Source organism: Littorina saxatilis, linkage group LG3 (genome assembly GCF_037325665.1).
Source record: "Littorina saxatilis isolate snail1 linkage group LG3, US_GU_Lsax_2.0, whole genome shotgun sequence".
Lineage (NCBI taxonomy): Eukaryota > Metazoa > Mollusca > Gastropoda > Littorinimorpha > Littorinidae > Littorina > Littorina saxatilis.
Window position 1 is genome coordinate 47,741,114 of NC_090247.1, and position 26,105 is coordinate 47,767,218.

The 26,105-nt window shown below is 40.6% G+C and overlaps 2 protein-coding genes and 1 long non-coding RNA gene across 3 annotated transcripts in view; 2 read left to right on the plus strand and 1 right to left on the minus strand.

The window, feature by feature from the left end:
• LOC138960794 (proline-rich protein 5-like) overlaps positions 1 to 26,105 on the plus strand; it is a 131,020-nt gene that overhangs the window by 23,109 nt on the left and 81,806 nt on the right. The window lies entirely within an intron of this gene.
• On the plus strand, positions 11,152 to 16,580 carry LOC138960795 (uncharacterized). Its single transcript, XM_070332450.1, has 8 exons — positions 11,152 to 11,411; positions 11,637 to 11,919; positions 12,183 to 12,419; positions 12,649 to 12,725; positions 13,578 to 13,682; positions 14,646 to 14,848; positions 15,168 to 15,332; positions 15,982 to 16,580. Exons 2-8 carry the CDS (start codon positions 11,724 to 11,726, stop codon positions 16,253 to 16,255), a joined length of 1,257 nt encoding a protein of 418 aa, XP_070188551.1. The 5' UTR covers positions 11,152 to 11,411; positions 11,637 to 11,723; the 3' UTR covers positions 16,256 to 16,580.
• LOC138960807 (uncharacterized) lies at positions 18,248 to 20,558 on the minus strand. The gene is made up of 3 exons (XR_011454068.1): positions 20,157 to 20,558; positions 19,232 to 19,561; positions 18,248 to 19,082 (listed from the first exon to the last, which is right to left on the minus strand). It is a non-coding gene; the product is annotated as an uncharacterized lncRNA (long non-coding RNA).

The following is a 26,105-nucleotide window of genomic DNA, read 5'->3' on the forward strand; positions in this document are numbered from 1 at the left end:
TAGCATTAGTGTAAACGTTGGTATCGTGTGAATTTTACCGTCGATCACTTTACATGTGTAACCTCAATTAACATGTTGCATGTTTCGCTTTCGATTTGTATGTTGCTTACTTGTCATTTTGTTGTTCATGTTTATTTGCTTGTTTGCTTACTTGTCGATTGTTTGCTGATTCGTTCGTTTACTTTGTTTATTTGTCATGTTGCTTTACTTGTTTATCATTTATTAGACATTTGTATTAGAAGTAAGGACCGGTTGTAAGAAAAGGCGTCGCCTTAAAACCTCTACCTTGAAAAATAAAGTTCCATCATCATCTCTCTCTCTCTCTCTCTCTCTCTCTCTCTCTCTCTCTCTCTCTCTCTCTCTCTCTCTCTCTCTCTCTCTCTCTCTCTCTCTCTCTCTCTCTCTCTTCTGTTGAAAGTGCATGCAGACAGTGTACGTTTACACTGGCAATGCAGGCACGTAAGTCTCGCGCCCAGCTGTTTATGTCACGCCAGATGTGCAACCATGTTACGATCATTGTCATTTCCATCAAATATCTGTAATTTTTAAAATTTGCGTAATACAGTTTTTCCCTTTACTTTTGTTAAAACTCTCTCTCTCTCTCTCTCTCTCTCTCTCTCTCTCTCTCTCTCTCTCTCTCTCTCTCTCTCTCTCTCTCTCTCTCTGTGTTCATACTTGTTAGTGTGCGTGAGAGTACGTGCGTGCGTGCGTGCGTGTGATTATTTGTTTACATGTCTGTCTGTCTGTCTGTCTGTCTATCTTCTGTCTGTCTGTCGAAATTTCGTTTTTTCGGGACGTCACGGTGTTTGCCTTAGCCGGGTAACGTCGACGTTGAGCCTATAGTAACGGGCGTTTTTTCCTTTTTCGTGCTCTTTTCGTTGTTGGCAGGTAATTATTCGGCATGTTACGGGCTATGCAGTAAATGTTGGAAAAGAAAAAGAAATGGATGAACGTTAACACGAAGCGCGATCTATTCGCTTGCAAATCCTGAAGCGGGTCAGTTATACTGGCGACCAGAGCGGACATTGGTAAATCAGGGGACAGAACTCACATTAACGTATATCCCCGCAGGCTCACTTGTAATTTACGCATTAAATACTAAAACGTGACGTAGGTATATCTCCTCTTCCGATAAAACACCAGAGATTTAAGCGCGGACAAAAAAACAAAACACCACAAAACAGAAAAACAAACAAGCAAACAGACACACAAACATACACACTGAGTGAAAATAGTGTAAATAGCAGAAAACAAAATAAGCAGGGCACTATAATGAGCAAGGATGATTCGGAGCCAATCTCCGTTCCTGATTCTGTAGAACAGAAGGTGCAAATGCACACTTGCACATGAAAAGGTTTTTTTTTGGTGCAGTTGTACATCGTGAGCGTGCTTGAAAATCGTCCGTTTTAAATTTAGTCAAGTTTTGACTTAATATTTTTAACATTGATGGGGAATCGAAACGAGGGTCGAACACCACGTATGTGTGTCTGTGTCTGTGTGTGTATGTGTGTGTAGAGCGATTCACTGAGAGAAAACTGCTGGACCGATCTTCATGAAACTTTGGTATTGCATTTCAGCTTGGAGGCTTAAACATTAATCAATGAGTTTGGTCATTAAAAAACTGAAAATTGTAATCAAAATTATTTTTTATAAAACGATCCAAAAATAGTTTCATCTTATTCTACATTATTTTAGGATTCCAAAAACATATAGATATGTTTTATTTGGATTAAAAACAAACTCTGAAAACAACAATGTAAAAATTATGATAAAAATTAAATTTCCTAAAGCGATTTAAAATTAATTTCATGTCGGTTCCTGATTCCAAAAACCATATAGATATGCTATATTTGGATTAAAAACAAGCTCAAAAATTTAAACAGAATATAGCTACAGAAAAGCGTGTTATCCTGCTCAGCGCACCCACTACTGCGCTATACTGGCTTGTCAATTTCACCGCCTTTTCCACGAGCGGGGGACTGACGATGCTAAACGGTCTTGGTGAAAAAATGCAGTGCGTTCAGTTTCATTCTGTGAGTTCGACAGCTTGACAAAATGTAGTAGTTTCGCCTCACGCGACTTTTGTTGTTTGAATAATCCTTGCAGTTCATATCCTAATCCCCGCGCGGTAAGGTGTGAGCCGTGTGCACCTGTGTGTAAGTAGCTGCATTTCAGTGACCCGTTATTACCTCTTCAAGGTATCATTTATCCTTACCCCACACGCATTTCGAGGAAACACTTAATTTAGAAAAGCATAGCACTAGGAGGTTATCAAAACAACATTTATTTGCACAGGGTTAAAGGGTTCAACTTGCAATCATCTGACGCAGTTAGCAAGATAAGTCTATCGCTTGCTGGCTTCGGACACCACGATAAGAATTCTCATTTATCTTTAGCTTATCTTTTGACACTGCAGAGGCAAAAACGCAATTATATGAGAGTGGTTACGTTTAAGATGGAACAACATGTAATGTAAATGGCTAATTATCCTAGAGCTAAAGATCCAAGTCACTTTCTCAAACGTTGTGAGAAAATTAACACGATGTCGCAATGAATTGGATGGTCATGTGCTGCTTTTGTGCTGCATAGGAAAAGCCACGAAGACTCTAGCAGCAGGTCAACTATCATGAGTCGTACTGAGCACGTAATGTGGCGGCCAGGGTGGAGACTGACGAGAGCTGTCAACAGTTGCAATGGCCTGAATTTAAACACACGCACACATTATTTTCTATGTATGTCACTGACAGATAGACTAAGTAACAGCTCCGTGGAATAAATGAGCTGACGAAAATAAAGGAAGTCAGCTAGGTAGACCTATGTGCATCGGGTCTGATTGTGAAAACGGCATGCAACGTTGGTTTTTACATTTAGTCAAAACTTGACTAAATGTATTAACGTAGAGGGGGGAATCGAGACGAGGGTCGTGGTGTATGTGCGTGTGTGTGTGTGTGTCTGTGTGTGTGTGTAGAGCGATTCAGACTAAACTACTGGACCGATCTTTATGAAATTTGACATGAGAGTTCCTGGGTATGATATCCCCATACGTTTTTTTCATTTTTTTGATAAATGTCTTTGATGACGTCATATCCGGCTTTTCGTGAAAGTTGAGGCGGCACTGTCACGCTCTCATTTTTCAACCAAATTGGTTGAAATTTTGGTCAAGTAATCTTCGACGAAGGCCGAACTTCGGTATTGCATTTCAGCTTGGTGGCTTAAAAATTAATTAATGACTTTGGTCATTAAAAATCTGAAAATTGTAAAAAAAATAATAAATTATAACACGATCCAAATTTACGTTTATCTTATTCTCCGTCATTTGCTGATTCCAAAAACATATAAATATGTTATATTTGGATTAAAAACAAGCTCTGAAAATTAAAAATATAAAAATTATTATCAAAATTAAATTGTTGAAATCAATTTAAAAACACTTTTATCTTATTCCTTGTCGATTCCTGATTCCAAAAACATATAGATATGATATGTTTGGATTAAAAACACGCTCAGAAAGTTAAAACGAAGAGAGGTACAGAAAAGCGTGCTATCCTTCTCAGCGCAACTACTAAACCGCTCTTCTTGTCAATTTCACTGCCTTTGCCATGAGCGGTGGACTGACGATGCTACGAGTATACGATCTTGCTGAAAAATTGCGTTGCGTTCAGTTTCATTCTGTGAGTTCGACAGCTACTTGACTAAATGTTGTATTTTCGCCTTACGCGACTTGTTTTTTCTTCCTGAAAGGTACCTTACCTCCCACCATGTCAACCACTTGTCCAGGCGTTCACATGTGATAAAAGCTCCATTCGACTTGGAGACATACACAAAATCATCAGCTTATCTGTTTTCTGTGCAGAGCATGCAGGTTTTGTTTATGAATTGTTTATTGATTTCGCAGATTGACATCGGTGTCATTTACGAAATTCATTCAGCATCAATTCCCGCTATGCACAGAAAGAAGTTAAAGGCACAGTATGCCTCCCGTAAACCATCACAGAGCTCCCCGCGCGTCTAAATACAGTACAAGCATACTTCCATTTGAACGCTCAGCGAACGGGAACATCCTGGCTGCTTTCTGTCGAGCGTGATAAATTTTCAAAGAATTTATTTTCGTGGATGAGTCTTCTACGACATTGGCGCCTCGTTTTGGTGCTGGCTGTATACAATACCGGAAATCACGCCCGGAAGTACTTCGAAGTCAATACCAACATGGGAAACAGTCGAACGCTGAAGAAGAAGATAAAATCATGGAAGCAGATAACCAACCATCTGTGATCCCTCGAAAGCGTAAGAGGGTGACAAACCCAAGGCACAACGTCTTGTCTGCATCGGAGAGAAAACGGAGACGCAACCAAAATCAGCGTGTCCAAAAGGCAAAAGTAATTAGTATCGGAAAACAGGTGAACAGATGGAAAGAGCTGAAGGAAAGCCTCGGTCTGACAAATCCTAGTTTGGCAGAACTCCTCCTCGACACGTACGTTGTTGTATTTTATACTCTTTGCTTTGTTTTCTTTTGCTTTTGTTTTGTTATTCATCCACGGGTATTTTTCTGATCATGCATGCATGCGTTTGGGATCGACAAGGGTAACCCAACAACGTACTTGCTCAGTCTGTGCACAGCCACATGCAATGATGCATTGTAAATTGAACCATTTCTGATCGCTGTGAAAACTACAGCCCTGAAAGTGGCGAGTAATTTACTCGCCATGGTGAGTAGAAACATGTAACTGGCGAGTAGAAATACTCATCTACTTGCCAAATGCCAGAAAAGTTACTGTAACAAATTGTTGGTTTGGCTATGGTAAAGTTTGCTGTCTGGCTAGTCTTAGTATTAGTAAAGTTTAAGAATCACTGGCCAAAGGCTAGTGTGCCATTATTTGGGACTTTCAGGCCTGAACTAGCAGTAGCATAAACAAAAACGTTAGCATAACTGCAATGTATAGAGTTTTTTTTGCATTCTTTTTGTTGCTAAAAATAGAAACAAATGTTCATTAGATTTAAAATTAATGTTCAAGCACTGTCTGCATCAGCAAACGCAAACACTATTCATTTACCATCTGCTGTTTACTGTTTCTGTTCAATATATATATGCATTGTAATGGTTGTGTTTTTGTTTGTCAGTTATGAAACTACAAAGTCTTACAATACAAGTACAACTACAAAGATGTTACATACAGACCATGAAGCTGTACCACATGTACCTGTTTCTGTTCCAAGCAGGTAAGTAAACCAACTTCTAAGCACTAGCATTGAATTTTATTTGTTAAAAAAAAGGTTCATATTTAGACTAAAATTTAAATTAAAAAGCATTCAATTCCAACTGTGAACAAGTATGAATGATTTCTGCTAAGTCTAGGGTAAGGAATATTTATATAATCCAGTTACAGTGTTAGGTTACCCTCATGGAAATTCGGGCTGCTTTCTTCCTGGGGAAAGCGAGCTGCCATACAATGATAAAGTCAAGGCACTACCCATTTTTCTCCTGCATGTGTGTATTCATGTTTCCAAGCACTGAGACTTTCGCTGTGAATTTAGGTTCTTTATCGTGTGCATGCGCGTGAGCACATAGGGGTGCGCAGACACCAGGGAGAGTCTGCACAAAGTTGAAATAAATTCCTCAAAAAATGTGGGAATCGAACCCACACTGATAGCGATTTATAAGTAGTAGAAGTATTATTGAACGCAGCACCGCTACAGAAAGAGCTATTTCCCCACTACATACAAGTTGCGTCTAATGACAGTTGCCATGGTACCACCTGCTTCATTTTTTAAATTTTTAGCATTCCCTATATACAGGTTGTTTTAGAGTGACACAGTGCGTTGTATTTTACAGAGCTGCTTCCGAAAAAGAGCCCGTCCCAGGTACCTCAGGGGTACTTACTTCAACTCCAGCAACCACCACGCACTTATTTCACATGGGCCACCCAACACCTGGAATGTCAGAAATATCTGCAGCTGAATCTGAGAGGTATGAAGACTTAAGTTTTGAATGTAAAGGTGCAATAAATGTGAATTGAAAATTTAAAAATTAAAAATTGTGTGAGGAATTGGTATTGAACCATATAATTCTATGATCATGTACTTTACAGTTGTCAAGTTCATATTTTGTAGGTTGTGTCTTGTTGTTTTTTTACAGGATGTTTATTTGGCTTTTTTATGTTGATCACGTTTTTTGTTGTTTTCAAAAAGTAAACATGCGAGTTATCTTGTCACTGACCTGTGTAAAGCTTAGTTTTGTTCCAATTTATTTCAGTGAAGGCCAGTTGTCTGGTGTTGAGAAAATTCTTACCACAGACAGTGAAGATCAGGTTGGCCCAAAGCAGGGGTAAGTCTCTTTCACTATTTGCTGTGAAATGGCTAACAAAATCATCTCTTTGTTGTGAAATTACTAACAGAATCATCAACTTCAAGCAGTAACAATACTATAAACATCTCTGCTTATCTTTCCTTTCCTCTCTTTTTGGTCGCCCAGAATCCAAGGACGAAAGCCTGAATGTACATGAAGAGGAAAAGTGAAGATATTTTATCAGTGTCAAATCAAAGGGAGCAGCTAGCTTCTCTTGCATGTGTAGCATTCCTTCCTATCATTGTGCTATTATGCTTTTTTATGCGGTGCAATTTTAGATCTGCTGCTGGTTTCCCACACACAAGTTATCACCACTGCAATGTAATCAATCAATCAATCAATGAGGCTTATATCGCGCATATTCCGTGGGTACAGTTCTAGGAGCTCTGCAGTGATGCCGTGTGAGATGAAATTTTATACGGCCAGTAGATTGCAGCCATTTCGGCGCATATTTACCTTTCACGGCCTATTATTCCAAGTCACACGGGTATAGGTAGACAATTATTAACTGTGCCTAAGCAATTTTGCCAGGAAAGACCCTTTTGTCAATCATGGGATCTTTAACGTGCACACCCAATGTAGTGTACAGGGGGGGGGGGGGGGGGGGGGGAGTTCGGACACCGAAGAGGGTCTGCACACAAAGTTGACTCTGAAATAAATTTCCGCCGAACCTGGGATCGAACTCGCGCTGACAGCGGCCAACTGAATACAAATCCAGCGCGCTACCAACTGAGCTATATCCCCGCCCCATGTAAGACAGAGAGAGTGGGTGAAACTGCGAAAGAAAGAAAAGCAGAAGTGGCATTGTGTGAATCATCTATGTATCTGTCTTGCAGAGAACACATGTATGCACTGTCAGAGACATGTGTAGGGCCTTTTAGTATTTAACAACGATACTCTTGTAAATTGTCGGAATGTGGTTTATGGTCATCTGCTCCACCACTGCTTTAGTTGTCTTGCAATAAAGAATGATCACTATTATTATAGTAATGATTTTAATTTTGGAAGTTGGTAGTCATAATTTTCATCAACATTTTTGCTGGGATTTGTCGAGTGAGCAGGCCTTTTCTGTCTTCTGTATCTCCTCCTCATGAGAAATAAAAGCCGAGCGCATCATTTACCATATCTTACTTCTCAATACACTGTAGCGGATAGGAGTGGTTCTGAAACCAGCTTTGTGATTGGCCAAACTTCTTACATTCGGACCATTGAACATGAGGCTCACAGTTATTTTTGCTCTTCCGTTTCCTGTGATTTTTAGCAGTGTGAAAAACAACTGAGCAGTATTTACAGAATGTGTGAGTGTTTTAACCAGGTTTATGATATTGATTGCATGCAAGTGCCTAGAATAGGTCTTCCTACGTTGTGTGCGGTTTGAGACAGAAACTGTTTACACTGCCATAGTGCTAAAGGCATTGCTTGGAGGTAGCAGTAAAATTTAGACACAAGGTGTTTTTGCCCCATCAGAGAGCAGGCAGAAACTCGAATTTTGCACTCTGGACCAGTCACAGGTCAGGGCTTGGTTCTGTGTGCTCAACAGCGAGCCCACACAGTGCACATTACCAACATTTATTTTTAGTCTGAGGCAGCGCGCTGTCGTCCCTTATCTGACCACTCGGTGCTGGGGCTTAGAAGTAAATGGCACGGTTTGCACAGCAGTGCATGCTGCCAAAGCAAGAAGCTTCCATTCCATCTATTATTTCTGTCTTCATTTTTTTCTCCCTGAGTATGTATATAATATTATGCCACTTTGGTCAACATCATACAAATGGTCATTTCTGAACCGATCCCTCCCATTTGTTGTGTGTTTTCATGCCAGTCATGGTCAGTTTCCATCACCACCTGACAAGCTGACATTTATGTCTGTTGAGTATGAGTAGCAGATATTGATCATGAAAGATTCTAAATGACGCTTCATCATGGACGACACAGTCCAACGTTAGATTGTATACTCCCCTTATTTCTTCGAAAGCCCACCTGGTGTGGTGGGATGATAGTGCTTCCACAGAAGTGATCTGGGTTCAGTTCCCAGTCAAGGAAATTTGCCTGATTGTTTTGTTTCCTTTTTTCTTCTTGTTGTTTGTTTATGCATGTTCAGGCACTATTGCCATGATCATTATGGGTAGTAGTTTTGTGTGGTTTGGGAAGGTCTGAATGGAAGATTTCTATTTTTGTTTGTTTTGTTTCTCATCGTACATCTTCTTGTGCAAGTGGGTGGTATTTTCTGAGCCTGATATTTCATCACATAATTATTAATGATACATATCTGTTGCAGAGGTACTCCACCTACACAAACAAGGGCTGCGAGAGCGTTGAAACGGCCATCAGCATCATTCCTTGATCCGTTTAAGTAAGCTTTTTTTATTTTTGTTTTTGGCATCCACCAGGGCAATAACATTTTAAAAGTTATTTTGTGACATTAAGTAAGAAAGAAAGGTAAGTGTGTGCGATGATACTAGAAAACCGTAAGGTAGTTAGATTGTACAAACATTGTCCTTTCTATGCCTGGAAAGTAATATCTGTGCTTGTGCTAGGATAAACTTTTCATCCTTTTACACTGTTTGCAGCTTGACTTCTATTGACATCACCCTGCAGTCTGAGTCAGACTGTGAAGAGACAGCGGATCCTGATGATCCAGAGTATGAACCAAGCTGGAAGCCATTCTGTAAGTTGTTGAAAGTCTTGTTCATAAGTTTTAAATTCATCGTTGGTATGGAAGTGCTATCATTGTTTTATTTTTCTGTATCCAAGGTCGTTTTGGTTGTTGCTTAGACTACTGTATTGTCTGTTCGAGGGACCAATATAGGACGTTTTAAATCTTCTTCTTGTCGTTTGCCTAGGACGTTTTAAATTATTTAAAAATAAACAAATGATATTTTGGTATGTATTTAAGAACAAAAGTTGTTATAGGCAAGTAGTAGTACTATTTTGTGTGAAAAGTACTAGTTTGTATCTATTGTGGTGGAACCGGCACGGTTGGCCTAGTGGTAAGGCGTCCGCCCCGTGATCGGGAGGTCGTGGGTTCGAACCCCGGCCGGGTCATACCTAAGACTTTAAAATTGGCAATCTAGTGGCTGCTCCGCCTGGCGTCTGGCATTATGGGGTTAGTGCTAGGACTGGTTGGTCCGGTATCAGAATAATGTGACTGGGTGAGACATGAAGCCTGTGCTGCGACTTCTGTCTTGTGTGTGGCGCACGTTAAATGTCAAAGCAGCACCGCCCTGATATGGCCCTTCGTGGTCGGCTGGGCATTAAGCAAACAAACAAACAAACAAATATCTATTGTGGTTTAAGCCCTGTACACGTGAAATTGTCCGAAATTGAAAGAAAAATTATCACATGTATACCCCAAAAGAGCCCCACGCTTTACCTCAAAGTCTAATACTCGGATGAGACGAAAAACCGAGGTCCCTTCGTGTACACTACATTGGGGTGTGCACGTTAAAGATCCCACGATTGACAAAAGGGTCTTTCCTGAGAAAATTGTATAGGCATAGATAAAAATGTCCACCAAATACCCGTTTGACTTGGAATAATAGGCCGTGAAAGGTGAATGTTCGCCTAATAGGCTTGAAGTTTGCTGGTCGATGTGAATACGTTATATATTGTGTGTAAAAAATGTCTGTTTGTCTATCTGTAAAAAATTCCATTTCAAACGGCATGTAGAGCGCGGAGAGCACAGTTAATTGTGGTTCGCGCTATATAAGCTCTTAATAATAAATAAATAATATATTCATTTGAACTCTCGTGTTTGTATTTTTTTTTTTAGATTTAACTTTTACGCTCAGAGGAATGCAATGTTACAGAATTGGTGTGAAAAACGTGCTCACGCGGCACACCTGGCTGGCTTAGGTCAGCGTTATGCGTCACTGAGGCTCATCCGGGGTTAATATTTACCCACTTTTGGTCACATCGCTGAAAATGTTACCAGAGTACAACAAAAACTATTGACTCTAGTGCTTAACCCTTTTCAGACAAGATAGTACTAATCGTCCTCAACAACTTTTATTTGTAGACACTATGCAAAAGTTTATTGGATTTTTTAAAAATGATTTAAAACGTCCTCTGCTGGTCACCCGGACGGACTATATCTATTCATTATAAATTGTCCCACTTTATAGTGTCCTGGTCAATTTCAAAGTGTTATAGGTTTCTTCTCTTTCACGCGAGCAGTGTTGATCTGAAAGAACATGGGCAACAGCAGGATGTTGTGAATTTGACGAAAAATACAAAATCGATAATAAAGATGGCTAAATATTTTAGTCGCTTCTTTTCTAAGTTGACTCATGATGTTACGTCTCACTGGCACCGCACGCTACTTTTCCTGCACGTCATGCGCTGTGATTGTCAGACTGGTTTAATATAGATTAATTGTTATTGATATACAGAAGTAGGCCAGCCGAATCCGTGAAGACTAGCTGTCCAGCACAGTGCCTTCAACATAGCAGCTGTCTACCGTTGACGTTGTAGCTTGAATAAATCTAAAACACATTACAGTGCAGAGACACACATATACAGTGGAATCCCCATTTTAAGACCTCAAAAAATCTGAAAAAATCAGGTCTTAAAAAGGATGGAGTCTTAAAATGGGGGAAGATTTACAGAGGTTATGAAGAGGAAAGCTGAGAAAACAGGGTCCTAAATTGGGGGGGGGGGGGGGGGGGGGGTCTTAAAAGGGGGGTTCCACTGTATACACTTTTGAATGCATTTTTTTTTATGGCCATCCCTTTATGTGCTTTGGTGACACTGTTTTCACTTATTTCAGCCCAGAGGAAGTACAGAAAGAGGCAACAGAGGTGAGCTTCGAAGGGATGTTTTTTGGAGAACTGAAGCAAGAGGACCCTCAGGAAGAAGAAGAGGAGGAAGGCTTCATTGGGAGAGGAATCCACCTGGTACATGAGCTGGAATGCGAAAAGGTGGCAAGCTCTCCCATGGCCCTTTGCTCCGTTGAGCAGGTCAAGCAGTTGGCCCTGACCTCCATCACCACCTGCATAGCTGACAGTGACAAGTGTGGCAAACCAGTCACACTTGAGCACAGTTTTGTGGGCTCTGCTTTGTAGTCAAATGGGTAAGACTGGATCACAAGATATATAATTCACAATAAATAGACCCTTTTTAGTTGACAGCACTGAGTAGTAAGAGAATCAGCGTCTGAACAGCTGAATTTTGATTGATTAAGGATACAAAGGAATGCACTAAGTTAGCCATTATTTGTGACAGTCATGGTCATGTCCATAAAAAACAAACTCTCTGGTTCCAATGAAAATCTTACGATCCTGTTTTTTTCTGACAGGTATGCGATAGTGGTCATGTGAGCAACACCTGGTGCTCCCAGCCCATTCTCAACAGGCGCCTTCACAGCGGGGACTTCCGTTTGGCAATGGCAATAGTGACATCGGGCAACAATTTTGGCAAAATCGAAATGCTGGGGAAGCACCTGAACTTGAAGATGCTCTCAAGGACGTCCTTCTTCCAGATTCAGGGCCATTACATTGTTCCAACGATCGATGATTTCTGGAAGGATCACCAGACCAGGGTCCTGGACTCAATTAGAAACAAGGAGATAGTTGTTTTGGGTAATTCATTGATTTGATCTGTGTGTGATTTTTCTTCTTTGGAAGCTACTTGCATTCTTGCAAAATGGCAGAAAGAATAATGGCCAGTGTTGTCACGCATGAAAATGTAATGTGATTCCAAACCCACCCTTCTTCCCTTGACAATTTTTTTTATCCTGTCTGAAAGAGTGAAAGTCCAAGCCAGCCGCAATGCATTGATGATCAGGCCGTTACCACTCCTTGAAAAATAGTTGCATGCAAGTAAGTTTCTTGGTCTTTTGCAGGAGATGGCCGCAATGACTCGCCTGGGTACTGTGCCCAGTACTGCACATACACTTTGATGGACAGTGAAACCAAAAACATCCTGACCATCAAAACTGTCCACAAGAGGGAGACGGACGGAAAGTCGCCACGAATGGAGACAGAGGGCTTCCGCAGGGCAATGAGTGACCTCCTGCAGAAGGGCATCAATGTGAAGGAGGTGGTCACAGATGCACACACAGGCATTGGAGCTGTGATGAGTGAGTATGCAATAATGGCAAAAGCTTTAAAAAGAGTTTTGTTGTTGGGTTTTTTAACATCTGTCAGGTTGTTATCAGAAGAAAACATTTTTTTGACAAGTAATGGTTTTTATTTTTTAAAGTACACATACATTGTTGTGTGAGCTTACATTTGCACTAAATTAGTTCAGTTCCAAGTGTTGTTATACAATTAAAACACAAAGTAACGACACTGTTGCTTATATTTCAGAGGGCACATATCCTGCTTTGAGTCATTCGCACGACATCTGGCATGCTGCGAAGAACCTGAGCAAGAAACTAACAAAGGTATATTGTCATATGGTGACAAGGTTTCTTTCTTTACTTTACTTTCTTTATTTGGTGTTTAACGTCGTTTTCAACCATTCAAGGTTATATCGCGACGGGGGTGACAAGGTTGATTTAAATCGTTTTGTTTATGGCAAGTAATAAGCTGATAATTTAGTGTTTATTCATGAAAGCTTTTCACGTTTTACCTGACGGACAACATAAGTGAGTGATGCTGCGTCAAAACTGTTCTAATTGAGGAGAATTTAGATTATGTCATACGATGTTTGATCCAAATCAGACTTATAAAAGAAGCGTCTATAACTGTTTCATGTCCTATTCTGTTAGAATAGAAGTAAGTAACAGACACAATGGGACCCCTTTTAAGACCTTCAACAATCTGAGAAAATTGTGTCTTAAAGTTAAAATGTTGGTGAATTTACAGAGGTTATGAACAGACATTCTGGAAAAGTAAGGTCTTAACAGGGGAGGTCTAAAATTGGGAGGTCAAAAGGGTGTTTCATGATCATTATTTCCTTGAATGAAGGCAAGTGCAACCTTCCCATATACTGCAAAGACCTTAGCAGCTTTACCTGAGACAAATGACCCAGTGGGTAATAACAAAGAGATTCCAAAAATCAAACCAAGCAAGATGGAAGCATTATTATAACTTATATGACAGTGTTAAATGCAATAATCTCACCTTCAGTGTTCTATCTTCCAACAATATGGAAAAGACACCATGTTGGTAAACTTTATTTTGCATTGGAAGGGCAGTAATACTGAGATGGTTATTGTTGTAAAATTGAATAGATTAGGAAAGGTATGTAAAGTAGCTGTATGCATAATGCACAATTTGCTTCTGTATTTTAGCTTGGAAGCCTAAGGAAACATGCTGCTCTACAGAAGTGGACGAAAGACATCGTGAATCATTTTTGGTTCACCTGCCGAACAGCTACAGACCACAGGCAGTTTGTGGTATGTTTTTTTTTAATGCTATGCATGTACTTTAAATGTTAAACAAGAAGAGCAAACGCTCGATCGAGTCACTTTCGCAGTTCTGAATATTATATGAGGCATCAGATGGACAGGAAGAAATTGCTATTCACAACACAATGCATACCTGAAGCATACCTGTGACCTTGAAAAAGGTCAAAGGTCACCAAAGCAGACGTCAAAGTGTAGAGGTCACTGGGAGTCACGTTCACATAAAATTTGAGCCCGGTCACTTTTATAGTTTCCGAGAAAAGCCCAACGTTAAGTTGTGTGTTGCCGAACAGAAAAGGCTAGTTATCTCCCTTGTTTTTCTGATAACGTTCGTAAAAGGCTACAGATGTAAATACTTTGATGTAAAGAATAATCCTACAAAGTTTCAATCACATCCGATGAACTTTGTCAAAGATATAAAATGTCTAATTTTTCCTTTGACGCTGACCTGTGACCTTGAAAAAGGTCAAAGGTCAACGAAACCATCGTTAAAGTGTAGAGGTCATTGGAGGTCACGACTAAACAAAATATGAGCCCGATCGCTTTGATAGTTTCCGAGAAAAGTCCAACGTTAAGGTGGTGTCTACGGCCGGCCGGCCGGCCGGACAGACTAACACTGACCGATTACATAGAGTCACATTTTCTCAAGTGACTCAAAAAGTTGACCTCCATGGCCAACAAACAGCTGTCACCCCATGCACTTAATTATATAATTGCCATATAAAATGTGCTGACTTTTGGGGGTAAATTTCAGATAAGGAAACAAGGAAGATATATGAAATCCGTTCGTGTAACAAGGCATAGAAAAACTAATTGCTCTGGATACAAACTGAGGGGGGTTGTTGTCAATATGTAACTAAACCACATATTTCAGCCTTCAGTTTATCGATTATGTAAGTCCTAGTAGCAAGGTTGTTTGAGTATGTATCTTTTTTTTTTTAAACTCGTGTACAGGAGCTCCTTTGCGGTGTTTTGCACCACATCACAGGAGACCATGAGTGGGCCCTTGGATGCTGCCAGCATGGTGAGCTGTCTGACAGTGACAGAAACAAACCTTGGCTGGACGCCAGAGAGGACAGCGATACCATCAAGGAACTGGCTAACATTCTCCTGCACCCTCGCCTTCTCAGTAAAGTGAAACACTACTTGAACTTCCGGTGAGTTGTTTTCGTTTAAGGTGGGATCTTTTTATTACATTTAGTCTAGTTTGGACAAAATATTTTTCATGTAGACTATTTTTGGATAACCAGAATTTGGCTATTGACTGGGAATCGAGAAGAGGGTGATAGTATTTGCATTAACATGTGGTTTGTCCGTGTGTAAAGAAAAAACCTGGGCTATCAAGTTATTAAAAACAGCATCAGAACACAGATAAAGTGAGCATAGCATGTTCAGTTTGGTATGGTAACAAAACTGATAGCAGTAGTATGAACTTAGACCCATGATATCTGACATCTGTGCATTATGACAACACAGGAGCACAGCTGACCTGGAGGTGTTTCACCAGCACATACTCATGTATTGTGCCAAGAGGTATGCTTACACGCCTCCAGTGTACAGGATCAGGAATGTCCTTGCTGCTCTGGACCACAACTTCCATTTGGGGAGGAGTGTGAAAACAAAACCAGATGGACAAATCCAGTAAGATATATATTAAAATGGTGTTGTTTTGTCATTATTTTGCTGTTTTTATGTTGTTTCAATTGTTTGTTTCTTGTTACGGGTTATTGTGTTCTTGGTTACTTCAGCACACATACCAACATACACTGTCCACATCAATAGACACAAACAAGCTGATGGTATCCCTTTTTATTCCCTTTTTTCTGCATGAAAAGAAATCATAGAAATTGCAATCACATTACATTTGTTCATAACATAAAACATCAAATTATGAAGAGAAAACTATTCAAAACAGTCAGAGAAAAAAGACACATCAATTATGTTTCCAGGTACATTTCACACAGGGTAGGCAACTATGTGAGCAATAGTGTGGAACGTGGGTTAGAACTATTACGTAAACTGCAGTAAAGCTGCAGTAAACCAAAAGTATCTTTTATACAAATTCTCTATACTCCTTTTTTTGTTCTTCAAAGTACTAACACGAGACTTTAGTGGGGGGTTGCTAAGACTGAGAACTGTGTTACAAAAAACTAAAAAGGTATGTTGCCATAACGTTGTTATTGAGAAAAAATATATGTTACAATCACGAATATATTGACCCAGCGTGTAAAGTGATTGTTGTGTAAGGCTTGCTTTGGTCAATATATCCTCACATTTTTTTTATTGGTAGGTACCACCGTTGCTTCAATAAAAAAAGTGGACGGTGGACTGTGTTCCCTGTGAAAGAGGAAAAAGACTACAGCTACCTAAAAGACCTGACCCTCCAGGCTCTTCTCAAGCGCATGCAGGACAGACGCGGAATGAAGAGGAGCAGAGACCTGGAGGATGCTGATCCCCGCCGCATTGCCCGAACCATCATGGGTCAGGCTCCGCCCCCAACTGCTCAGCTGGCAGCTGAGCAGGTGTCCAGATTTTCTGGCACACCAGCTTTTTCTTCAAACTAGACTTGCAACCCTCTTAGCTAACCAGTTTTTAGAAAGTTCTGACCAAACATTATTAATACCTCAGAGCTGAAAGAACAAAACAGAATTTGTATTCTTCCAATTGTTTACAGCATGTGTTTGGTGAAAAATAAATATCTGCTGCAATCCACTCATTACTTCTTTGTTTACCCGACTTTCCCATTTTTGGAAGGCTTTATCCCAGGTCATTTTGCCTGTGTAATCTTAGATTCAGGATCTTTAAAATTGACCTCAGATATTTTTGTTAGGCTATATATTCCAAGGTGTTAAAACCCTTACAGAATGGACACCATAACTTAATCCACAACGTGTACCATAATTATAGCATAAAAAACCTAAAAAAAAACAGATTTTCTTGCATTCAGCCGAATAGAAAATGAGTGTTTGGTTAGTTTTTTTTATTTAAACAAAAAGACATCATAAGATCAGAACATAATTATAATCAGTGTAATCAACATGTATAATTTCTATACCACAGTGATTTTAGGTAGTGCTAGAAACAAAAAATCAGTCCACAAAAACTTATGTCGTAATGAATATAATACAACGCTAACAATCTCTAAATCAACTTGTTGGACGACCAACAGTCATTTCGTACACCAAATAACCCAGTACTGTCGTTGCCCCAACTAAAATGTTTGTACTTGTAGTTTCTTGAGACAACATGATTTTGCCAACATCATCTTGCTCTCTGTAATATTAATTGTTCCATCTTTCATGCTCTATAATTCTTTTAGATAATGCCAACTCTACAAACAACGGGCTAAAACAAGCGCCAAGTATCATGTTTTTGTGGCGTACGGAACGCGTTTGAAAGTGGAAGCAAAAATGTATCCGGGTAATAGGTTAGCTCTGTCAAGGGAATAATGGGAAGGTGATGGCTGGTTAGAGATATTGTGGGTATTTTCCAAGCTTGTATACACAATCATTGCTCTTTTGCCCGTTTTGCGCGCGCCAAAGCAGCTTTTGAATGGGCAAAACAGGGTGTTCATAAGTTGCACTTGAACACAAAATGCAGAAAAACAAACACGTTTCGGTTTCGCATCCGTTGATAATGCCATACTATTTGAGTTTTCTCTTATTTTGTTGTTGTTGCTGATCAATATTCAATTTCATTTGTTGTGGGTGCGGCACAGAGCTGTGTGATACTGTGTTTGGCAGAGGACGGCTCAAAAAAGATGTTCTGTAGGGCAGACAGATCTTGATGATTTTTGACATAAATATTTACGGTACGAAGAATTTTGGTCCCCGTTAAACAATTAGCGGTCCATTGGAAAGGCATAGTAATTACTCACTAGTATCTTCTGCAATTTTAACCCCAGGTTTCTTGGCCTTGTAGACTTTTTGTAAATCTGACTTTTTGTACTTTGAAGAAAGTATTTACAGCATTTGATTTGAGCACCATTAAAAAAAATTACAAACGAAGTGTTTGCAACAAAAAAGTAATTTTTAGATTAGGTGACTCAAATAAAAAAATTTACAAGTACACGTACACAATTATGTGACAAATTTAACCATAATTTCAAGATAAAAGTTTTCTTTTTTTTTCTTCTCAAAAATACCCTTCAGCCCCCATTTTTGGCCTTGTACTGTTCACTGCCACAGACAGATACAAGGAAAAGATGACACATTTGACATGTTATAAATACTGGATGGCTTTAACCATGTTTAATCGCCAAAACGGTCTGGTTTAAATCCGGTGTATTGGCCCCATGCATCTGGAAATTTATCCCTGATCTTCCAAACGCAACACGATGGTATAACACGTCTCTGTCCCGCACCAAGCCTCCCATGGACCCACAATATAAACTGGCGATATGCTGCATGCCTATTGGCTCTGTTGTTGTCGTCTGCCTCGTCATCTGCCCGTATCATGTCCTGGCGATACTTTCTGGCCAGGCTCACGACAGCTTCATCCAGAATAAGGACCTCAAAATCCTGTTATAGAAAGAAATATGCATTTGTTGTTGTACATAGAAACCGTGGTTTCACATCTGCCATATACTTTTCCTTTCTTCTTTTCATATTGAAAAGTATGTGTGGTATGTAATCTCACTGATGGTTTTAACTTTTTTCAGTAAAGAAATTGAGTTTATGTATGTGTTTTATATGTTCTGCATACAGGATTGTTAGAATTTCCATGTGTTTGCTCTCTAAACACATATATAATATATTAAAACCATTTAAAGTTGCTTTTTTTGTTTTCTCCTTCCTTTTCCTCACAAGTGTCTGTTTCTGGATGAATGTTTATGCAGGGGGCATTGTATATTTCAAGCTTGGGAAAAAAGAGGAAACCAAAATTAGATTGAGAGAAAACATAGTATTATCTATCTGAAGGCTTGTCACATTTTGAGTATACTGGAGACTCACTCCATTTTAAGACCCTGTTTTCTCCGATATTGTTTTCATAACTTCTGTAAATTTACAACAATTTTAAGAGTAAGACTCCCTCCTTTTTAAGATCTGAATTTCTTAGACTTTGTGAGGTCTGAAAATGTGGGTTCCACTGTACCTGCATCAAATGGATAGTATGGAAAGTGCTACAAACACAAACATACAACTGACTTACGGCCAAGAGTGTGAGGCATGTTGCCTTACGGCAACATACTTCTTCAATCGTTTTTCGCATTATGCGGCACTTGCCACAGATGCACCAGTCAGGCACTCCCTCTCCAGCAGGTGGGGGGTGACCATGGTCTGGTCTGTCCGGGGCTGGCTCCAGAACGTCGAAGACCAAGCTGGGGTACTTCTCCAGCATGGTCACAAACAGCTCTCGCAGACGCTGCTCGCTAACAGTTTCAATCATTGTCTGCAACAGTAAATAAGAGAGAAGACAAATGTCATATCATATTTACAATCTCCATGGGTCGGGCTGAAAAAAAGTAACACAACACTAACACTTCAGTAAACAACACCATGTTCCAAATCACATAAGAAACAAAAGAAGTTTGCACTCACTCTCATTCTAGAACGTCTGTCACGAATGACAGTAAGCGCACTTGTAACGGCCAACTGTCCCCTGGAACCGCGTCGAATTCTCTGCCTTCCTCTGCCACCTCTTTGTCTTCCACTTCCATCAGGTTGTCTCCCTCTTCCACCATCACTTGCTTCTCTTGTAGTTGTAACTGTTAGTGTCGCTCCTCTTCTCCCCCTGTGCCGAATAGTTCGTCCCCTCCCTCTCGTTGGAGGTGTTCCCCTCGCTGGAGGGGTTCCTGACAGCGACACCTCACTGAGGGGGTACACCCGTGTTGGTGAGCCACTACTGGCTGTAGAGACATCCGCATCAACCTGAAATTGATTTCTTATTATATAATTATCAAATACTACTGAACTCAAACTAACACTTCATGTGTACACACACAGAACACACACACAGAACACACACACAAAATAATTTCGGATGGGAAAATCCTGTTCACAATGACATTAATAAAACAGCAGAGCAAACCAACCAACTGTGGTTAGTGACTTGCTAACGAATTTACAGTGAGGATGATTTTAATATACTGAACACCTAGTGACCTACCCCTCGGCGAAATCTCAAACAAAAAACCACTGGGACATGAGCTATGACTCGCTTTCAGACCTGAAGAAATGCGATCTAACGCCCACCTATATTTCTGTAACCACAGAACCGAAAGTGAAACTAAAAGGGTGGTGTAGTGGTATCCGGAGTAACCGTTACACCCCCCCCCCCCCTCTTCACTTAAAACGTCCAAACATATAAATATGTATGCACTTGAAATCAATCTTATTATTTTGATGTATAGAAACGTCTGGCTTATAAATGAGGTTGATCCAGGACATCATCATGATCGACATGTATCACAAGTTTTGTGAGCAGATTTTTGCCGCATGAAAGAACAAAAGTATACACACTCACCTCTGTGCCCGTAGACTCCGACATATTGTTGTTCACGTCCACAACAAAAACAAAACTAGACGTCTTCCGTGATCACGGTTTCGTCGAAGCCAAAATATGACAAGACTCAAAAGAAACAGACCGTGTTACTGTCAACACTGAAAGGCTGGCGTCTTGCCGGAAACGGCACAGAGCATGCGCACAGAACAAACTGGTATCTTCCGATGTCACAGAGTACAAATAAACATAATGATTTCTTGTCTGGTTTACTTGTTCTAAATGGCCATTAAATGTTATTCATTGGCTCTGAATGCGGCATTAGAGGTAGTTGTAGGCTATAGCTAGTGTGTTTCATCAGGCTAAAACTGTTTTTATCGTGAGAAGATTTGAATCGTTCTGTAAACCATTTTCGGCATACTGGGGCTTTAAGCAGTAGATTGTGGGCATGTGTGCCAGTGGAAGGGTGTTTATATTATGCGAAGAAAAGCCTGGACGGATCTATGGGGACTTAAAGGATGGCTTACACCAGAACGATCTATGGGGACTTAAAGGATGGCTTACACCAGAACGATCTATCTTTGATAGGGAAAGGACGGACAACATTGCTGGAGATGGCTCCAAGTGTTTTCCCTTGGGTGCAAATTGTGTGGTTGTGTCCCCTGTGGTGGCTCATCTGTTGTCAGCATGGTGTGTGATACCATCGCCTGGTGTCGCGAGGTGAGACCAGCGTAAACACAATCCCAACAGTTATAATTACTGTGTGTAGTGTCATTGGCAGAAGAACCAGCGATCAATCATCCTTGTTTGGGAGGTGATGATGGAAACAGTATGAATAGCTGCACTTTCCCCGAGCATACAGATGGATACTGTGACATGTGATGTAACTGGAACTGGTAGAAGAAGTGCTATGTGTGCCGTTCGTCTTTAATCTCAGGTAGGTTTCCATGTAATCCTGGCAATCCAGCACCAATCACATTAACCGAGTGATATGCTTTGAACAGTTCTGGTTAATGATTGTGCAACTATGATAAATGAATCCAACATAACCATTGTAAAATCATAAGCCGATTGATAGTGAAGCTTTTAGATACCCTAGTAATGTGTTTGATTTAGTTTTAAATTGATTGGTTTAAACTGTTTTATTCAACGTTTGTGCATTATTTACAAAAAGACGCATATTGAGTAAACAACAACAAGCATAATGCTTATAGTGGTGTTTACAGTTTCTAGAAAATTACATATAAATGGCGGCTGTTGTACAGTTTAAATGAAAAGCAAGCAAACATGAAAAGAAAATTGAATGAAAATTGTACATCAAAACAAAAATCCGTTTTAGAATACATATATAATATTTATGGTGTTAGCGAGTAAGAGATAGGGAGGGAGAGAGGGAGAGGTAGGGAGTGAGAGAGAGAGAGAGAGAGAGAGAGAGAGAGAGAGAGAGAGAGAGAGAGAGAGAGAGAGAGAGAGAGAGAGAGAGAGAGAGAGAGAGAGAGAGAGAGAGAGAGAGAGAGAGAGAGAGAGAGAGAGAGAGAGAGAGAGAGAGAGAGAGAGACGAGTAGACGTATCGATTTTGTTTTCACTTTACATGTTTATCTGTTCGAAACGGCCGGACTGTCCCATAAATTCCTGCACTGTTAAAAAGATTTTTTTGTTAATTACATTTAGTCAAGTTTTGACTAAATGTTTTAACGTAGACGGGGGAATCGAGACGAGGGTCGTGGTGTATGTGCGTGTGTGTGTGTGTGTGTCTGTCTGTGTGTGTGTGTGTGTGTGTGTGTGTGTGTAGAGCGATTCAGACTAAACTACTGGACCGATCTTTATGAAATTTGACATGAGAGTTCCTGGGTATGATATCCTCAGACGTTTTTTTCATTTTTTTGATAAATGTCTTTGATGACGTCATATCCGGCTTTTCGTGAAAGTTGAGGCGGCACTGTCACGCCCTCATTTTTCAACCAAACTGGTTGAAATTTTGGTCGGGTAATGTTCGACGAAGCCCGGACTTCGGTATTGCATTTCAGCGTGGTGGCTTAAAAATTAATTAATGACTTTGGTCATTAAAAATCTGAAAATTGTAAGCAAAACTTTTTTTTTATAAAACGATCCAAATTTACATTTATCTTATTCTCCATCATTTGCTGATTCCAAAAACATATAAATATGTTATATTCGGATTAAAAACAAGCTCTGAAAATTAAATATATAAAAATTATTATCAAAATTAAATTTTCCAAATCAATTTAAAAACACTTTCATCTTATTCCTTGTCGGTTCCTGATTCCAAAAACATATAGATATGATATGTTTGGATTAAAAACACGCTCAGAAAGTTAAAACGAACAGAGGTACAGAAAAGCGTGCTATCCTTCCCAGCGCAACGAATACCCCGCTCTTCTTGTCAATTTCACTGCCTATGCCGTGAGCGGTGGACTACGAGTATACGGTCTTGCTGCGTTGCATTGCGTTCAGTTTCATTCTGTGAGTTCGACAGCTACTTGACTAAATGTTGTATTTTCGCCTTACGCGACTTGTTTTTGTTTGCAAGGAGGGATTTCCATGAAGTAGAATATCTGTGTGTATGAGGTTGTTGGTTAGTTTGTTGATTGTGTTGTTTCTTGCAGCTAAGTGTAAACGGCATTCTAGTAAGAAGTGTGTTGCAGTTTCTGTTCCATCACCACAGTCGCATACGCTGTTTTCCGCAAGGTGTCGCTCAACTAAGTCTTTCTTTAGATCGCTAATATTAAGTCTCATTTTTGTGTGGATTATTTGTGTTTGTCGACTGCCACTGTAGAAGTAAACGGGAATTTGTGTGTCGTCTTTTGTTAAGTAATGTTTAAATTCCCCGAGGGAGTCGGTTAACTGTATTTGTTCAGGTAGTTGGTTCCAGAGTACTGTTGTCGAAGGAAAAAAGGATGTTTTGTACGTTTCTGTTCGATGTGGGGGTATACTTCGTTCTAAGGGGCGGCGTCTGTGGTAGGGGTTGTTGGCTGTTACGAGAGGTGGGAGTGCTGCTTGTAACTATGGGGGGGTCTTGTCGTGAGTAATTTTATGGAACATTGTTAGTTTATGACGGTTACGCCTTTCAGATAATGATTGGAGTCCAGATTCTCCGTAAAGCTTAAAGTGACTGGTTCCGCGGACAGCTCCGATGATTGTTCGTATTGCATCTAGGTTTAACTTTTCGACTTCATCTGTTAGGGTTTTGCTACAATTGTCCCATATTATGTCGCAATAATCAAAGTGTGGTAGAATGAAGGATTTGTACATAATTTCCAATGATTTTCGGCTCAGTCTATATTTGTATGTACGCAAGCAAGCTACGAGAGTTCTGCACTTTGCAACAAGAGATTTTATATGTTCATCCCATTTACAGTTGTTTTGTATTATTATTCCTAAGTGTTTGTGATTTTGGGAACTTTCAAGGATGGTATTGCCAAAGTTTAGATCTGCTATATCAGGGGTTCTTTGTGTACAAAAGTTCACCAATTCAGTTTTTGCATGGTTAAATGCTACCTTCCATGTTTCTGCCCAATTTACAATTTTTTGAAGATCTGAGTTTAAAATTTCGGCACGGATGTTGTGATTGGCTAAAGACAAGTACATGCTAGTGTCAGCAAAAAGCTTAATCGTAGATTCTATATCACGTACAATGTCGTTTACATAAATTAGGAAGAGCAAAGGTCCAAGCACTGAACCTTGAGGAACTCCCGCTACTACTGGAAGATACGTTGATTTACTGCCTTTTAATACAACTGCTTGCTTTCGATCTGTTAGGTAGTCTGTAAACCAGTTTAATAATGGCCCATTAATTCCAGCGGCTTCGAGTTTATGCAATAAGCCCCGGTGCCAAACTCTATCGAATGCTTTGGATATATCAAAGAAGATTGCTTGGGTAGTTATTCTATTATCGAGTGATTTGCATATGTCATTGTACACTCTTCAAAAAAAGTTAAGGATCACTTTTTTACAAGCACGCCACACAAAACAGTCAAGACCGAATTCTTTCATTTAAAAAAATTTATATAATTGAACAACCAAGGAGTAATGACAAACAAAGCAAAGATTGAACGCGGCAGCGACAATTTAGCTAGAGTGAGTTAAACGTGACAACCCTCGAAAATGGAATTCACAACAATGTGAATCAGTGTCAATAACGCGTGTGCCCTCCGTTGTGTGCCAGGCATTCAACACATCGTTGGCGCATGGAGTGGATCAGGTTGCATATGAATGCTCTGGGAACTCCATTCCACTCCTGCTGGAGCCATTGCAGCAGTTGACCCAGATTGGCAGGAGGAGGGTGATGTTGCTGTACCCGACGACAAAGCTCGTCCCACATGTGCTCTATGGAGTTCAGGTCCGGGCTGTTGGCTGGCCACAGCATCCTGTTGACCCTGGCCTGCTGGATGAAGGTGTTTACAGCTGCAGAGCGATGGGGAGGTGCGTTGTCATCCTGAAGAATCGCACGAGGGCCGATCGCTTGGAGGGCTGGAACGACCAGGGGTTGCAGGATCTCATTCTGGTAGCGGACACCGGTCAAGTTGCCCACTACATGGTACAGAGGTGTCCTTAGACGTGTGCTGATCCCTCCCCAGACCATCACAGAGCCTCCGCCAAAACGCTGTCGTTCCAGAACAGCGCGTTCTGCGAAGCGCTCTCCGCGACGCCTCCGCACTCGGATGCGACCATCAGCAGGTTCCAAGCAAAAGCGGGACTCATCTGTAAACAACACCTGAGCCCACTGCTGATGTTGCTACCTCACATGTTGAGTGCACCAGGCTCGGCGAGCTGCTCGGTGATTAGCAGTCAGGGTTGTTCCTCGGACTGGACGCCTTGCACGCAAGCCAAAGTTGTGTAAGCGGTTTCGGATCGTCTGACCACTAACAACAGTGTTGGTGGTAGCTTGTAGGCGTTGCCTAATGTTGTTTGCCGTAGCCATTCTTTGTTGCATGGCCTGCCTCTGAATGAAGCGATCCTCTCTTTGTGTGGTGACTCTGGGCCGACCAGAACGTTGTCGCTCCTGCACTCTTCCAGTTGCGTGGAATCTCTGTTTTAGTCTGATGATGCCTCTGGGCCACTTGCCTGGCAGCAACACCGTCTTGTAGCCATCCTATTGCCCTTCCTCTATCCAAATCGCTCAGTTTTCTTCGTGGGGGCATGTTGCTACTGTGCATAATTGTGTCAGCGTGTCAACCTTTAAACACAAGCTGGTGAGCGATCTTCATAGCCAGGACCCTGTTGTAGCACGTGCATCACAACCTTTTGCCCTGGCATGCGTTCCGCAAATTTCATGGGGCTATAAAAAACACCCTTTTTCTTCCAAAATGCAGAAGTTTTTGAGAAGTCCCACAAAGGGAAATAACTCTGCCTACCAAACAAAATTCTAGGTCAAGACTCATTGTTCATTTGTTAATTCAAACACATTAATCTTTTAATTATTATGTCGATGTTTAATTCCATATCATGTAGCTTACCGAAACTACAGGATATACGAGATGCGCATGCCGGAAGTCGCCATATCACGTATGTTTCGGTCGGGCCGTCAAGACGCGTTTTTTGAATGCTCACAAGTAAGTCTCGTTATCCGTCAAATCCGCGCTTTTCTTTTAACGATTTGACTTTGTCAAATTCAATCGTTGAATTACAGACCCTGTAAAGACGGTGCATCGTAATATTTTTTGCGTTGCATATTGTTTTCTCAGCGAAAACCGTGACACGACCGACTTGGTGTCGTGCAGATAGCATGGCGGACTCCGCTGATGAAGAAATATTACTACGCGAGGAGACAGGGGAATGCTCTAAATCGAAATTCGAGGCTGTCACAATACCAATCGATGATTGGAATTTCATGAAAGATCAGAATGCTAGAATTCTAAAAAGACTTGATAAACAGGACAAGAAAAGAAAGAGACTCAGCTCCGCATCGGACTCTGACTCTGAGAGTTCAGATTGCGCGACTCTCGCACGCGG

Coding starts and splice junctions, on each gene's coding strand:
- LOC138960795 (XM_070332450.1), top strand. CDS start 11,724: ATGGCAATAGTGACATCGGGCAACAATTTTGGCAAAATCGAAATGCTG. Junction 14,849..15,167: donor AAACACTACTTGAACTTCCG/GTGAGTTGTTTT, acceptor ATGACAACACAG/GAGCACAGCTGACCTGGAGG. Junction 15,333..15,981: donor AAACCAGATGGACAAATCCA/GTAAGATATATA, acceptor TTTTATTGGTAG/GTACCACCGTTGCTTCAATA.